At 37.8% G+C, this 17,458-nt stretch overlaps 1 protein-coding gene across 1 annotated transcript in view; it reads left to right on the forward strand.

Moving 5' to 3' along the window:
• Positions 1–751: 751 nt before the first annotated feature.
• Positions 752–17,458, forward strand: part of NOC3L (NOC3 like DNA replication regulator) — a 30,099-nt gene continuing 13,392 nt past the window's right edge. The window contains exons 1-11 of the mRNA XM_017860967.1: positions 752–892; positions 1,866–2,073; positions 5,434–5,566; positions 6,324–6,481; positions 7,064–7,120; positions 8,554–8,684; positions 10,569–10,730; positions 11,206–11,299; positions 13,227–13,402; positions 14,113–14,241; positions 16,920–17,051. Coding sequence (XP_017716456.1) covers positions 884–892; positions 1,866–2,073; positions 5,434–5,566; positions 6,324–6,481; positions 7,064–7,120; positions 8,554–8,684; positions 10,569–10,730; positions 11,206–11,299; positions 13,227–13,402; positions 14,113–14,241; positions 16,920–17,051 — 1,389 coding nt within the window. The 5' untranslated portion in view covers positions 752–883. The remainder of the gene's footprint in view (positions 893–1,865; positions 2,074–5,433; positions 5,567–6,323; positions 6,482–7,063; positions 7,121–8,553; positions 8,685–10,568; positions 10,731–11,205; positions 11,300–13,226; positions 13,403–14,112; positions 14,242–16,919; positions 17,052–17,458) is intronic.

Genomic DNA, 17,458 nt, shown 5'->3' on the forward strand with positions numbered 1-17,458 from the left:
TGAGTAGCTAGGATTACAGGGGCACGCCACCACGCCTGGCTGATTTTTGTATTTTTAGTAGAGACAGAGTTTCACCATGTTGGCCAGGCTGGTCTCGAACTTCTGACCTCAGGTGATCCACCCGCCTCGGCCTCCCAAAGTGCTGGGATTACAAGCGTGAACCACCGCACCCAGCCACGGATACAGTTCTTTATCAGACTAGTTAAAATTAAAGCAAAAAAAAAAAATTGCAAAATAAAACACTAAGAATCACACACTTTTAAGTGACCGAGGCTGATGAGAAATCATTTGCCATTCTACAAACACGGCCAGAAGGTCCGTCGAGAGGCAGGCATTACACAAAAGAAATAAGCTTCTTTCTGCCCTCAGGACTGTATGGAGGAAAAAGACCACGAAAATCAGTATCTATAACAGGATGAGATTAGCAACGTGAGGAGAGGCACAAAATGCCGTGAGGTGACTGAAAAAACCAAGTCCTCTCATTCTGAGAGGAGGAGCCCGATTTTCCCAAGGTTTTAAAAGAAATAAATAGGACAAGAGTCAAAGAATCATACTCAGAGAACCTTGTAAAGTGCGCCCCTCCGGCCCAACTTCCCGCCGTTGGCACCGATGACCCTAGGGCCTTCACTCGTTCCAGTCCGCGCGCGCACGCCAGGGCGCAACCCGCCTAAAGCCGCAAGACCGTCACCGCTAGAGGGCGCGAGCCCGAACCGGCCTACGGAAGTCCCGCCCTCACTTCCGGCGGCGGAGGCTTGGGAGGGACCGAAGGTCGCTTCCGGCTTGGGAAGTGCGGGGCCTTCGGCACGTGTGTCATTTCTCGGATTTCTGTATTAACCCTGCTTCTGGTGAACTTGTGTGGCTGGTATTCCTTTAAGGCGTAAGGATGAAGGCGGTAAGTGTCCTTAGAAGCCCGGTCCCCGCGGCCTAGGGCCCCTCCGGGTGATAGGGTCACTGCCTGAGTTAACTTTTAGGCAGGTTTTCACCCGTGTCTATGGGGCGGTGGTTCATAGACTGGGGGCTTTCTGGTCCTTACACCGAGCTCAACTTTGGTTACCCACTGTGTGCGCGCATGACTTCAGGGTATCACGAAGAGACAGGCAAGGAGTTTTGCATCCGTGGGATTTCAGACTTCGAAGGAATTTTTCAAGACTGTCTTTCGAACTCGTTTTTCACAAATGAGAAGCAGGTTCTTGCCCTCAGCAAGTTTATGATGTGAGTCACGGTACCCATAAAGGGTAAAGAGACAGAAAAGCAAGTGATTTGCCCTGGTTCTAACAGAAAATAAGAGGTAGTCCTGGGGTTCAGGACTAGCTTTGGGATTTCTGAATGAGGAGTCACGGGCAAGAGAAGTGGAATCCAAAGATCCGAATTCAGTTTTGCCGTCCTTAGTTTATGGGTCTTTTAGCAGCTTCATCAATAATGTGAGGATAACAGCAGTCAGTAGTCAACTAGGCTGTTGGAGGTGATTTGTTGGAGCGCTTTGTAAATGACAAAATCGTAAATTAAGTTTTATTAAAGACAGCCAGCATTTTGCTTTGAATGTATTAAACTACAGTTGTTGAACTAGCCTTGAATAGCCACTTACCACTACTAGATCAGTGGTTCTTAACCTGCTTGGGGGTCGTAGAGCCCTTTAAGTTGCTGTGGATTGGGGTCACAGAAAGACCTCAGGTTGAGTAACTGGTACTGTAGCACTCTTCTGTAGGATTAAAGCCATCGTTTGGTTTTAGCTCTTACGTGCAAGACCATGGCTGTGGGATGTTAAAATTGTGGAATTGGTCTGATGAAATTTGTAATCAGTTCTCTTTAACCTGATTTAAAAAATAAGTTTCTGGGTATGCAGTATTCTTTCTGTTGTTTTCTAGAGAAGAAATAAAAAACAGATCCCAAGCTTTCGCAAGTTAATAAAAACTAGTAAAGTCAAACTTGAAAACAAGCTAAAAAATAAGCAATTTAAACAACAAAGCACTCTCAAGAAGTACCGAAAAGAACAGAGGAAACTAAGGCAAGCGGTGAAAGATGCTGTGTCTAAGAAACCCATTCCATTGGAGAACCCAAAGGAAAAGCGACCAGGTAATTGTGAAAACATCATGTGCTGTGGTTTCCATTGATTTATTCTGAAGTGTTCTTCATGGAAATAACTTTGCTTTCTAATAATCGCTTTTCTTGTTCTCAGATCTTCCTAGAGTGGGTAAGGATAGTAGTCCTATAGGACTGCTATAAAGCATGTATGCTTTATCACAGTCAGTATGAGAAAACATTTCAGTACAGTATTCATTCAAGTTTCTGCTTTTAGTTTGTCTGGAAAGCAGATCTGAAGATGCAGTACTTGGGAAAAGAAACTGAAAGTACTGTTGTGCATAAATGTTAGGCAGTGTGCCAGTGCCCCACTTTCCCATTCACTAGCAGTTAGGTGAGAACATTGCTGTCTCTGGTTCATTCTTCACAGTATTGCCAAGGTACACTTCTTTTCTAAACTTCTGACTTTCTTTTCATGTGGAAACGTGGGGTGAAATTGAGTTGTAATTGTCATGGTTATTTTGTAAAACTAAAAACTTAAGTACTCAAAACGTAAGGAATATGACTTTTGAGTCAGGCTAGTTCTGCAACTTTACTGGTACTTTTAGGGTATTCTTATTTGACTGTATCAGATTATTAGGCAACCAGTCTTCCCAGGTCCATCTTTATAAAATTAATTTTTTTTTTTTTTAATAGACAGGGTCTTGTTCTGTCACCGAGGCTGGAGTGCAGTGTGCAAAAATAGCTCACTACATCCTCCTGCTTCAGCCTCTGAAAGTGCTGGGATTGCAAGGGTGAGCCTCTGCATCCAGCTAAAGTTTTTTTTTTCTTTCTAATTTTGTGGGTACGTAGTAGGTGTATATATTATGGGATACGTGAGATACTGTGATACAGGCATACAATGCATAATCATCACATCAGAGTAAATGTGGTATCCATCACCTTAAGCATTTATCTTTGTGTTACAAACAATTCAGTTACACTTTTTTAGTTATTTTAAAACATACAGTAAATTATTGTTGACTATAGTCACCCTATCTATCAAATATTAGATCTTATTCTATCTAAGTGTATTTTGGTACCCATTAACAATCCCTACTCCTATCTCCTCCAACTGCCTTTCCCAGCCAATGGTAACCATCATTCTACTCTCTTCATGAGTTCAGTTGTTTTAATTTTTAGCCACCACAAATAAGTGAGAACATGTGAAATTTGTCTTTCTGTGCCTGGCTTATTTAACTTGTCATAATGGCCTTCAGTTTCATCCCTGTTGTTGCACACAGGATCTCATTCTTTTTTGTGGCTGAATAAGACTACATTGTGTACATGTACCATACTTTCTTTTGTTGTTGCTGTTTGAGACAGAGTCTCTCTCGCCAGGCTGGAGTGTAGTGGCTTGATTCCGGCTCACTGCAACCTCCGACTCCCCGATTCAAGTGTTTCTCCTGCCTTAGTCTCCCGAGTAGCTGGGATTACAGGCATGCGCCACCATGCCCAGCTAATTTTTGTATTTTTAGTAGAGCTGGGGTTTCACCATGTTGGCCAGGATTGTCTCGATCTCCTGACCTCGTGATCCACCCGCTTCGGCCTCACAAAGTGCTGGGATTACAGGCATGAGCCACCGCGCCTGGCCCCATGTTTTCTTTATCCATTCATCTGTTCATGAACACTTAGGTTGTTTCCAAATCTTGGCTCTTGTGGATAGTGCTGAATGAACATGGGAGTGCAGATATCTGTTCGGTATACTGATTTCTTTTTTTGGATACATGCCTAGCAGTGGGTGGGATCGTAGGATTATATAGTAGTTCTATTTTTAGTTGTAGTTTTTTGAGGAACTTCCAAACTTTTCTCCATAGTGGTTGTGCTAATTTACATTCCCACCAACAGTGTATGAGGGTTCCCTTTTCTCTATCTCCTTGCCATCATTGTTACTGCCTGTCTTTGGATAAAAGCCTTTTTAACTAGGATGAGATGATATCTCATTGTAATTTTGATTTGTGTTTCGCTGATCATCAGTGACGTTGAGCACCTTTTCATATACCTGTTTGCCATTTGTATGTCTTCTTTTGAGAAATGTCTATTCATATCTTTTGCCCATTTTTTAATGGGATTATTAAATTTGGAAGGCTCATTTAAAGTAGATAGGAGTGCCATTCTGTGCAGTGTGTACCTTTATGTAGCAAGATTTACTAGATTTTTTTTTTTGGAGACGGAGTTTTGCTTTTGTTGCCCACGCTGGAGTTCAGTGGCACGATCTCTGCTCACTGCAATCTCTGCCTACTGGGTTCAAGTGATTCTCCTGCCTCAGCTTCCCAAGTAGCTAGGATTACAGGCATGCGCCACCATGCCTGGCTAATATTTTGTATTTTTAGTAGAGATGGGGTTTCACCATGTTGGCCAGGCTGGTTTTGAACCCCTCGCCTGAAGCAGTCCACCCGTCTCAGCCTCCCAGAGTGCTAAGATTACAGGTGTGAGCCACTGCACGCGGCCAAGATTTATGATTTCTAATGGGTCAGGAAGAATTGTAAGTTATACTAGGAAAGACGCTAAGATTGTTTTATTCATACTTGAATCCTCAGCACTTCAAACAGTGCCTGGCACTTAGCTGGCTTTTTTTTTTTTTAAATAGAAAATAAAAGGAGATGGAGAAAGAGAGCAAGACACAGAGAGTGAGCAGAAAGAGAAGTTTAGAATGATCTGTAGTTGGGATTTTGTTAGATGTGAGTGCCTAAAGTGTTGAAAGAAAAATAGTTGAGGATATTGGCAAGAGCGTGGTTGAAGTGATAATCTTGCAATCTAAGTGAGGGAGTGAAGACAGAACACACTGGTAGATAGAAAGTGGAGTGGTCAGTGGATTGAAAGGTTATATAGTTGGTTAAGGAAGAAGTAGTGTGGAAGTAACTGAATGGGAGCTGGAAGGACAAAAGCTTGTGGTCAGAGAGAGCAGTGAGCACCAGGGTTTGGAATGTGGCCATTGGAGAGGCTGGCTGAAATGGAGTACGAAGTGAAAGTAATTGGAGATGAGCAGGAGCTGAGGGGCTAAGTCATTGGCTCTCGACGCCCTGAAAGGCATTTCAGAGTATGTGGAGACATTTAGTTTTTGGTTGTTACAATAACCTGGGAATGCTATTGCCATTTAGATTGCAGGAGTCAGAGATGCTAGCATTTTTCCAGATTCAGAACACCCCAGTACGATAAATAATTGTTTGCCTAGCATGTCAGTAGTGCTTCCATTTAGAAACACTGGGCTCAGCTGGGAGCCATGGCCCATGCCTGTAATCCCAGCATTTTGGGAGGCTGGAGTGGGAGGATTGCTTCAGAAAGCATAAACTTTTCCTGTTTAAACCCAATAGGCAGAGAGTTCTACATCTCTGATACTTGCTTCTAATTTTTCTTTGTGTGTGTGTGGTACAGGTAAAAGGATTGAGAGGGAAGGAGAGGAAGAAGAAGAAGCCCTTCCTTTAGATATGATGGATGAAGATGACTTACAGTTAATGAAGGATTTAGGACAAAGAGCATCTTTTCTAACAAGAGATCTTTCTTCTAGGTAATACTTCATGTGGGTTATAATCATTCATATCCATATACTGTTAAAAACTTGGTTCTGAATTTCACTTAGGTGGTTCGAGGTGTTCACCTTTGAGCACAATGTTTACAAAGAATAAACTATTATTTAGCTTATTTCCTAAATAAAGGAGGTTCATGTATAAGACAAGCTGATTTCATTTAATGTACATCTTTCTTTTGCATCTGAATAGTGAAGTAGAGTGAATGGGGGAAGAATGCTGTTCTCATTTTGAGGTATTGGCAAAATAGTTCTGAGTTCTTTATGGCTATGATCTCACTTAATCCTCATTACCCTGCTAGGTAGTTCTTATTCCCATTTCCAGAGAGGAAACTGATGGTTCCTTGCATTCACAAGTATCTGGAATTTAAACTTGGACCTTTTTAACTCCAAAGTCTGTGCTATACTCTAAAGATTTTGGGAAAGTGAGAGTCACACTTGGTGCTATGGACTGTTCTTCAGAAAGAATCTGCTGTAACTTTCATCTTTATTTTGCATCTAGAGGGAAAACTAGATGTAGCCAGAGTTAGAGTCTGTGTGGTAGGCTGTTTACCCATTTCATTTATTCATTTGCTGTTTGAGTGCCTGCTATGTGCCAGACACTGGCCTAAGTGCTAATATCCATATACCTATTGAAAGTTGGCTGGTGGTTTATTTTTCTGTACTTTTGAAGTGATAGGTCTCTAGATACCTTTTTAGATCTGTTAAGACTGAAAATTGATCTTTTTTTCCCCTGCAGTGAGCCTGTTCATGCGAAGAAGCGGAAGCATGAACACATTATAGATAAATATGAAAAAATACCAAGAACTCTGCAAACTGCACCAGAGAAGGAACTGATTCATTTGCTTCCTATCAAAGATAAAAGTGGTATAATCCCACAGACTAGGGAGAAGCCAGGTGAATTTAATAAGCTGGTAATATTAGTTGAACTTTTACCCCCTTACTGATATAACGTGTTTTTTTCATTCAAAATTTAATTTTAGTTTGATTTTACCCATATCTGCAAAATATTCAATTAGTCTTATAGCAAGCTAGATGATTTGGGCCAGAATTATAGATGATTATCTCAGGTATCAATTTGTACTGTGAGGACAACGTAAGCTACAAGGTTCAGGTGATTTTCTTTTCACTAAATTTTGTTGTTTCTGAAACTAGAGCATATTAACTGTTCTTGGTTAGCTTTCTTTTTTAATGTATCTTTCATATGTGAAATAAAACAGAAAAGTTCAGATAACAAAGATGTGAAGTTACATGGTTTATAACAAAGTGCATACCTATAAAACTACCATCCAGACAAGAAAAAAAAAATACTGCTAGCTTCTAGAAACCTCCTTTGTGCTCACCTCAATCACTAATTGCTCTCTTTCCATGGAAGTAATTGCTATCCTGAGTTTTATCATAATCACCTCCTAGCATTTCTTTATAGTTTTACCACTTTAGTATATAATCACAGTTTTAATACACATGTTTTCCATATAGTTACTGATAGTAACAAAGATGAAGAGGATCAAGAAGAAGAGAGGGAACTTGAGGAAGGTAATATGTCTTTACAGTTACTAAATTGTTAATTGAGAAGTGATTTTTTTGCTTAATAGTAAATGTGAGTTAATTTTAGATAAAATCTGGAAGGTACATTTTGGAGTACTGCTCATTTCAAGGTCATTTTGAACATTTTTCCACATTTGAAAGCTTCACCTTGTGGAATTATGAATAGATTCTTTTTTTTTTAATTAAGGAAAATTTTACACAATCATATTTGTAGTATCTAGGCATACATGAAGTGTGTCTTGTTAATTATTACTGTTCTGAATTCCTTTTGATTGTAAGAGAAAGACCAACTTACAAATGACTGTTAACTTTTTAGCCTTAAATTACAAAAGCGATTCTGTAGTATGAAGTCATTTTGGTTTGTTTTTAGCGCAGTTGTGCTTGTGTATGTTTCATATAATTGAATGTCAGTTTCTGTCATTTAGGACAGTTTAATCAAAGTTGAACTGAAACAATGCATTTTATTGTTTGAAATTGTATTAGTTTGGAATTTGTGACAGAACAATCTAGTTAAATTTTACTTTTGCTTAGCAGACCTCATTAATAGCAAAAATGAATTACAGGTCAACTGTTTAACTGTTTGCAGTCACCCATCATAAAACCATTACAGATTATGCTAGTGTTGATTAAATCTAGTTCCCTATGAATTTCTTAAGGCGGACATGTTTTTCTGTAGCCCAAAACTACGAAGTATTAGTTTGTGTAAAGTAATATATGGTGTTGAAAACAAGGAAGAATATTCTGTACTTAAAAAGAGACTAAATCAGATTATCCTATTCGTTAATTAATAAGCATAAGCATTATTTTGGGCTTATTAGCGTAGAAGCTAAGAATATGAGATCTAGGCTGGTTGCACTGGCTCATGCCTGTAATCCCAGCACTTTGGGAGGCTGAGGCAGGAGGATCACCTGAGCCTAGGAGTTTGAGACCATCTGGGCCACATGGTGAAACCCCATCTCCACAAAAAATACAAAAATTAGCTGGATATAGTGGCTCACAGCTATGGTCTCAGCTACTGGGGAGGCTGAGGTGGGAGGATCATTTGAGCCTGGGAGGTGGAGGCTGCAGTGAGCTGTGATAGTGCCACTGTACTCCAGCCTAGGTGACAAGTGAGACTCTCTCTTTTAAATTAAAACAAAACAAAACAAAACAAAACAAAACCTCTAGAATCAGACTGCCTGAGTTTGAATCCTATTTCCCTTTGGTTTATGAGCTTAGCCAAGTTATTTTCTCTTCCTTTGCTTCAGTTTTCTTATCTATAAAAGGGGGCTGATGATAGTACCTGTATTGTTGAGGAGATGATGTGTAGTAATAAAGGCAAAATTCTTGGCTATCATCATTATTACTATAAAATATTTTGTTGAGATTCTTGGACACTTGTAAGTAGAGGAATATGTAAGGGAACATCTAATCTGTTTTAGAGATCATTGAAGATCCTATTCAAGAGCTGACCATAGAAGAACATTTGATTGAGAGAAAGAAGAAATTACAGGAGAAGAAGATGCATATTGCAGCCTTGGCATCTGCCATATTATCAGATCCAGAAAGTAATGTAGGTGGCATTAATTTCTTTAGGCTCTTTATATTAGGTATGGTGTAAATGCCTAATATGTTAAGATTCCCTTGTTACCTATAAGCATACACTAAAAGGAAAAGCATTAACTAAACATAGTAGCTGGGTTAGAGTAAGTCGACAGAATCTTAGCTCAATGCTATGTCTGGACTTAATTTCTTTTGTAATCCTAGAAAAGTTACTTAAATTCTCTGAATCTTATTCTCTTCATCTTCTTCTATGAAAATATTGGACAAGTTATAACTCTAAAAATGTTTAAGTCTATAAAATTGTTATTAGGGAGGAGGAACCTGTTTGCAAATTTGCTTGACTAACCTGTGGAGTTTTTAAATGAGTGCGCTACAGGGAAGTGTATGGAATTAGTTCAGGAATATTTGTAAGTTGAAAATATTTTAAGTGAACTAGAGCCAAAGTTAAAGTGTTATTGTGCCATGTGTATAGTGGTGAGTTAGTGATGGTTGTAACACATGAACTAGAGAAATCTGAGGTTTAATCTTGGCCCTGATAAGTACTATCTGTAGGACTTTGTGTAAGTTATTTATCCAAGACTCTTTCATTTCTAAAAGGACAGTATCTTTTCAAAACTTTGTGGTGAGGGTTATATGATGAAATGTACATGAAGTCATATAAAATGATACTATTATTATTATGTTGGTGTCCCCGGCATACTATTATAACAAGTATTTTTATCAAATGATTTACATTTATGGAAACAAATTTCATGTGGGAATGCTTTAGAGTAGTATTTGTCCTTTTCTAATAAAGTGAGGGGAAGATCTAGAGCAGAATTAGGGAAGAGAGATTTGTAATATTTCTTATTTGTATTCTCTCAATCATTACAAAACCATAGGCATAAGAGATTGATCTAATTTTACAGCTGGAAAATTGAACATTAAAAAACCTAAGTGATTTGTTCCAGATTTTAACAGCCACTGAATTGGAACCCAGATCTTCTACTCAGGAACCTATGCTCACAGGCAATAGTAGTTTATCAAAGCAATCAAAACCACCTTTTGCGTTATGCCATAGAAATTATCTTTGAAGCTAAAGTTAATGTGGCTATATTATATGTAATTCTTGATTAATTCATGTGTATGATTGATATATTTGGTTAATGTATATAACATTTTAGTATATTTTGAAAAGTGTTTTAGAAAATAGGAGACATGTACTTGAGGAAAATCCAGCTAAAAGAATTTCCCATAGTAGCTAAATAATAAATTTAAATTAGTTTTTTAAGGTCTGTATTTTCTAACTATATAACAAAAATATAATTACTGATATAGTTTGGATGTGTGTCCCCTCCAAATCTTATGTTGAAATGTGACCTCTGATGTTGGAAGTGGGCTTGGTGGGAGGTGTTTAGATCATAGGGGTGGATCCCTCATGAATGGCTTGGTGCCATCCTTGTGGTAACAAGTGACTTCTCACTCTGGTAGTTCATGTGAGAGCTGGTTGTTTAAAAGAGCCTAGCACCTCCCCTATCTTTCCTGTGACATGCTGGCTCCCCCTTTGCCTTCTACCTTGATCGTAAGTTTCCTGAGGCCTCACCAGGAGTAGACACTGGCACCAAGCTTCCTCTACAGCCTGCAGAACTATGAGCCATAATAAACCTCTTTTCTTTGTAAATTACCCAGCCTCAGGCATTTCTTTCTAGCAACACAAGAATGGACTAATACGATTACCTTGTAACTTTATCAACTTATCTCTTGGTAAAGTGAGCAGTGTCTGGAGTTTGGTGTGGCTTGACTAGACTTGGAGTCATTGTGTGAATTCCGCTTATTTTGCTGGATGTGGGGCTGTTTTTTGTTCATAATTGTTTCGCCATGATTTCTCCAGCTTTATAAGCTATTTCTTTAACAGATTAAAAAATTGAAAGAATTACGTTCTATGCTGATGGAACAAGATCCTGATGTGGCTGTTACTGTTCGAAAGCTGGTAATTGTTTCTCTGATGGAGTTATTTAAAGATATTACTCCTTCATATAAAATCCGGCCCCTCACAGAAGCAGAAAAATCTACTAAGGTAATGCTAGATTGCTAGATATAATTACTATCTAAAATAACTGAACATTTTGGAGAGATAGACTCTTTTTGTGAGACAGAGTTTTACTCTGTCGCCCAGACTGGAGTGCAGTGGCGTGATCTTGGCTTACTGCAACCTCTGCTTTCCCGGTTCAAGCGATTCTCCTGCCTCAGCCTCCTGAGTAGCTGGGATCACAGGCATGCGCCACCAGGCCCAGCTAATTTTTGTGTTTGTAGTAGAGACGGGGTGTTTGTAGTGGCCAGGCTGGTCTCAAACTCCTGACCTCAGGTGATCCACCTGCCTCTGCCTCACAAAGTGCTGAGATTACAGGCATGAGCTGCTGCACCCGGCCTAAGTGGCTGCTGTGTTTTTTTTTAATAGTACTGGATGTATACTAGACAACCATATTTTATACTAATTTTGGGGTTTTAATATTCTGATTTTAAAAAATGATTGACCTTTTTGGTCTTTTCAGACCCGAAAAGAAACACAGAAGTTAAGAGAATTTGAAGAAGGCCTGGTTAGCCAGTACAAATTTTATTTGGAAAATCTGGAACAAATGGTTAAAGGTATATTAAATGTATCTTAAAAGTATGTAACGTACATAGTCTTGATCATGAAGGTGAATTCTGTACAGTGTTCTGTGTTGTGTTGTGAGAGGCAGGTATAGTCAGGAACAGAGTCTAGAGTCGGACTTCCAGGGGTCTAAGCCTGGCTCCACCACTTACTACCTGTGTGATGGGAAAATTACATAGTCTTTCTGTGTCTCAGTTTTTGTCTATAAAATGGAAATAATTATAGTACTCACCTTCTAGGATTATTGTAAGAAGTAACTGAGTTTGTAGATATGAGGTGCTTAAAACAGTGCCGAGCATGTGGTATATACTATATTTTATCAACTATTAGTATTATTGCTGCAGTTTTTAGTAAGTAGTTGTATTTTTATTGACAATGCTTTTAACAAAATATATTGTTATGAACAATTGGGATTTATTCTGCTGTTTTCTATTTGGAGGCATGGTAATCAGGGAAGAAGGATAACTAGAGGCCAGGTGTGGTGGGTCACACCTGTAACCCCCGTGCTTTTGAAGGCCGAGGCAAGAGGATTGCTCCAAGCCAGGAGTTTGAGACCAGCCTGAGGAATGTAGTGAGACTCCTGTCTCTAAAAAAAAAAAAAAAAACATTAGGCATGATGGCCCAGGCCTATAGAGCCCCAGCTACTGGAGATCTGAGCTGAGAGGATGACTTGAGTCCAGAAGTTTGAGCCTGCCGTGAGCTGTGATTATGCCACTGCCCTGTAGTCTGAACTAGAAATGGATATTTGCATGCCTTGAAAATGGATTTATGAGTCAATTATTTGGCATCCCAAATAAACTTTTAAACTCTTTTTCTTCAGAAAAGGAAGGACATAGAGAAAATAGGGGTAGGAATAGGGAAGATAGTTGGTTGCCTAGGCCAGGTGCTTTCATTTGGCCTAATTGGCTCATTTACCAAGTTTATTTACTAAGGATCACCCATTGCTATCAGCTGGAACAGGACCACTGACTCCTGTTGGCCTAATAAGGGCATAAAGGTAGTGGAGTATAGTGGGGTGGGGGTGGGTAGTATGGCTATTGCTTCTATGTTCTGGTGTTCCAGCTGGCACCCTATTAGCATTTGTTTTTCCAGTGAGAGGGCCTGGGAGTTTTCTTTTGTTTTTGAATTTCTGAACTGTTTGGAAAGCTGGGAGCTTTGTGTAACCATCTCTGATAGATTACATGAGCCACATATGTCATTTAAAAAAATGCAGACACACTAAAAAGCAATGACATTAATTTTAACAGTACATTATATATATTCAGATTATCATTTCAACATGTAATCAGTTTTAAAAATTAGTGTCTTACTTTCTCAGTTTTTTTTAGTACTAAGTTCAAATCTGGTTTGTATTTTATAATTAGAGTATATCTTAATTTGGACTAGCTGCATTTCAAATGCTCAGTTGCATCCTATATGTGGCAATTAGTAGCCTCGCTATTGCATATTGGACCTTTCCTAAGCTGATCGAGCCATTATGTCTTTTTTTTTTTTTTTTTTTGAGACGGTGTCTTGCTCTGTTGCCAGGCTGGAGTGCGGTGGTACAATCTCAGCTCACTGCAACCTCTGCCTCCCAGGTTCAAGTGATTCCCTTGCCTCAGCCTCCTGAATAGCTGGGACTACAGGCACGTGCCACCCACCATGCCCGGCTAATTTTTTTGTTTTGGATTTTAGTAGTGATGGGGTTTCACCCTGTTGGTCAAGATGGTCTCAATCTCCTGACCTCGTGATCTGCGCGCCTTGGCCTCCCAAAGTGCTGGGATTACAGGTGTGAGTCACCATGCCTGGCGTATGAAGTCTTTTTTTAAGGGGTGTGGATGTGTGTGTGTTTATGTGTGTTCAAATGTACATTGTTTGTAAAAGAAAGCCAGTTTAACTTTTGACCAATGAGTAAAGTAACTACAGTTATCTTTTGATTAGATTGGAAGCAGAGGAAGCTGAAGAAAAGTAATGTAGTTTCCTTAAAGGCATACAAAGGACTGGCAGAAGTTGCTGTGAAGAGCTTGTGTGAGCTGTTGGTGGCACTACCTCATTTTAACTTTCACAACAACATTATCGTATTGATTGTCCCTCTCATGAATGACATGTCAAAATTGGTGAGTTGCTGTAAATGGTTATTGCTGTCCTCCTTAGAAAATTATATACCATGTGGGCCGGGTGCGTTGGCTCAAGCCTGTAATCCCAGCACTTTGGGAGGCCGAGGCAGGCGGATCACGAGGTCAGGAGATCGAGACCATCCCGGCTAACACGGTAAAACCCCATCTCTACTATAAATACGAAAAATTAGCAGGGCATGGTGGCGTGTGCCTGTAGTCCCAGCTACTTGGGAGGTTGAAGCAGGAGAATGGTGTGAACCTGGGAGACGGAGCTTGCGGTGAGCTGAGATTGCGCCACTGCACTCCAACTTGGGCAATAGAGCGACACTCCGTCTCAAAAAAAAAAAAAAAAAAAGAAAATTACGCACCATGTGATTTTCTCCCCTACAAAATTCTTCCTGAAGTTGTTTATTGCTAAAATAATATCAATTTATTAAACACTCTCTGAAAAAATTTATCTGAACATAAGTTTAGTGGTTCACATCAGGAAGCAGTTTTGTCCCCCAGGGAACATTAGGCAATGTCTGCATACATTTTTGATTGTGATGACTGTGGTGAAGATAGAGTCTTTACTGGCATCTAGTGAAGAAAGTCCACGGGGCTATTTAACATCCTAGGACAGTCCCCTACAACAAAGAATTCTGTTACCCAAAATGTCAGTAGTGCTAAGGTTGAGAAACGCTGGTTAAGTGTGACATTTTATTTTTCAGATATCTGAAATGTGTTGTGAAGCTGTGAAGAAACTCTTTAAGCAAGATAAATTAGGCCAAGCTTCTCTTGGTGTAATTAAAGTGATTTCTGGTTTTGTGAAGGGCAGAAATTATGAAGTTAGGCCAGAGGTGAGCCTTTCTTTTTTTACTTTGCATTTTGTTTTTAAATTACAAAGTTGACTTTCAGTTGTTATGAGGAATTTATTCCTTATAAGTGTATGAAGTACAAAGTATTCAAGCTCTTTAAGTGTTTAACATGTTAACTCCTGAAATGTTTGATACTATTAACAGTTGGGTATTTATCCTTCTAGGTGTTTTTCTATGCAGATATAGTCATATATACTTGCTTATATTTTAAAATAAAAAATGGGCTTATACTTTGAAAACTGTTCCAGAACAGTTTTCATTTTCTATATTGTGAACTTACATATAGGGTTATCCCATTCTTTCTAATGCCTACCAGAGTATTCCATTGTGTGCCCTAATTGATGAACAGCTGAGTTTTTTCTAGATTTTTGCTGCCACAGTCAGTGTTGAGAACATTTTGGCCTTATTATTTTTTAATATTGTGTGAGTATTCTGTGAATTAAACTTATAAAATGTAGATGCTGGATCCAACAGTAATCACGTTTACAAACTCAAACTGTTGTTCAAAAACATTTAATCACTGTGTTCCTGCTAGGAGTGTCATTTCCCTCCTACCTGCTCAGAATGTTACTATTTAATCTTTGTTAGTCTGGTAGTTTATATATATATATAAACTTTTCACCTACCAGACTGCTTATTAATCGTTAATTTTTCTCTTAAATTGTCTTAGTGACTTGTGATGAGTTTTTAGTACATATTCATTTTAATAAATATCTGCTATGTGCCAGGCACTTTTTTTAGGTCCTGGGAATAAAATAGTAACAAAAGAAACAAAACTTTCTGTTTGTGGAGCTTGTATTACATAATAAGAATATTAACTCTTTGTTACATAGGTTGCATATTTTTCTCTTTTTTACTCTGCCTTTTACTTCTGTATTGAGCCTTATATATGAAGCTATATTTTTTGTTATGCACGTAGTCTCCTCAATCCCAATTTATGGAGTCTCTCCAAGATTTTTAATTTTAATTTTTATATTTAAATATTTAAGCCATTTGACATCTTTATATGTGTGGTATGAGTACAGATTTAATAGCTGTATTTAATGTATGTAATGAATATATATTTTATATAGTTTAATGTATTTTAAATATTTATATTATGTATATATTTGAAATAATTTGACAGCCAGTTATTTCATCACCATTTTTTTCTGCTGATATAAAATGCTGCTTATTGTTTTATATCTATAGTATATTTGGGTATCTGGTACAGTAATACTAATCAGAAAGGGTGTGATTGATAAAAGACATGACTATTCTTTTTTCTCCAAAATATTCTTACTTATTTCAGTATATTACTCCAGGCAATTTAAAATCCGTTTTTCACTTCCTTCCCTCAAAATAGTCCACATAGAGAATCTGATTAGAATTGATTCAATGTATTGATTAGTGTGGATGAATTAAAATATTTACAGAATTTATTTTTTTCTGTTCAACAATATTGTATCTTGCCATTTATTTAAGACTTTTATGTTCTTAAGTAAACTTTTACAGTTTTCTTCATTGGGGTCTTAGATATTTTAATTTGTTTTTAGTAATACAGTTTTGGGTATTAAGCTGTTCTACCGTTTTATTTCTGGATTTCACAGTTTTCCTTTGGCATCAGATCCCTTTTTATTTTCTTAAAACTGATTTCAGTTGAATTGCTAAAATTATAAACATTGAATGAAAGTAACAGAACATATTTAGCATCTTTACTCAGAACTGTAGAGCAATCAGATAAGGCTTGAACATGAAACTCAGCCATAGGAAAACTCTTTTGTGATGCTAGAATAAAAACCACATCCTTTGACTTGGAGTTATTTTTCCTTGGTAGGTGATATTTTGAGCACATACAGTACCTACAGAATATTCAGAGTTGATCTTTCTGATACCTAAAATGACTTCAGGTTCACTCTTTGTGCCTTTAGTTATTCCTTGTTTCGTTCTGTGCTTTTAGCCCTCTAATCTCAGATACTCAGCTTTCTTCCAGATGTGCATATTGGAACATCAAAATAATACAAACCTGTATTTCTCAAGGTTTTTTCCAGGAATGCTTCTGTGCCTGCAGGAGGTCAGTAGGGTGATTTCATCCAGAGAAAGTGTATCATTTTAAACCCCTTTTGTTCTTAGTGTTTGAGTATGAGAAGTTTGCTGTATCACACAAAACACCAGTTTCTAAATTAGTTTCTGAATTTTTGAATGGCATAAAGCAATAATTTTTATTTTTGTCCCCGAACCAGCATCAGCTGGGAATTAGAATGCAAATTCTGGGGCTCAACTCAGACCTACTGAATCAGAAACTCTGGGGACAGGGCCCAGCAATTTGTGTATCTTCTTCTCCCATAGTGGTCCAAACCTTTTTCTGGCCTATTTTCTCTTTGTCATCCTGTTGGCATGCTTTGTCTCTTCCTCATACTCAATGAACTGCAAAGAAAGTTTTGTGTATTTAGCTAGTATTTGCTAGTGTCCTTTTTGTATATTTGCTCCTGTCCTTCCATAGACACAAGTTATTGAATATAGCATACAGATAAAAGAACTTGGTGTAAAATGTTATAAGATGCTTAACGGTTTTTTTTCTTAAATGAGGGAAATAACACTGTTAAGTACTTTTCTATGTAAAGTTTTTGAGGTCAATATAAATATTAAGCTGTATATTTGTGTTTTTTTTTCAATATTAGATGTTAAAAACATTTTTATGCCTAAGAATCAAGGAAGTAGAAGTGAAAAAAGATACAGAAGACATTAATAAACCAAAAAAATTTATGACTTTCAAAGAAAAGAGAAAATCTCTATCAAGAATGCAGAGAAAGGTTTGACTTATTTCCCCTTTTGTTTCATTTAAATTTTCTGTTTATTTGATCTTAAACTTGATCTTAAACTTATAGTCACAGGTAAAAATCAGTTAAATCATAAATATACAAGTTTTGAAATACATCATTTAGAGAATTTTATCTTTCCCAGTTACTGCAAAAAAATGTTTTCTTAAATCAATTTTAACTGATAATGATTGGCAAGGAGAGCAATAGATGAAAAGATATTTTGCCATGCTGGCTTTTATCCTTTGGCTTTTAGATCAATTTAGAGTTGTGATACACAGATTCCTTACTTAACAGAAAAGATGTATTCACATGAAGTTGGCAGCAGAGTGAGTTTCTGTTAATTGAATCTTGTTTCTTTATTGGTTTGTATTTTAAACTTGGGTTGAAATTTCAGCCCC

Source organism: Rhinopithecus bieti, unplaced genomic scaffold (genome assembly GCF_001698545.2).
Source record: "Rhinopithecus bieti isolate Rb0 unplaced genomic scaffold, ASM169854v2 scaffold_57243, whole genome shotgun sequence".
In the NCBI taxonomy this organism is placed as follows: domain Eukaryota; kingdom Metazoa; phylum Chordata; class Mammalia; order Primates; family Cercopithecidae; genus Rhinopithecus; species Rhinopithecus bieti.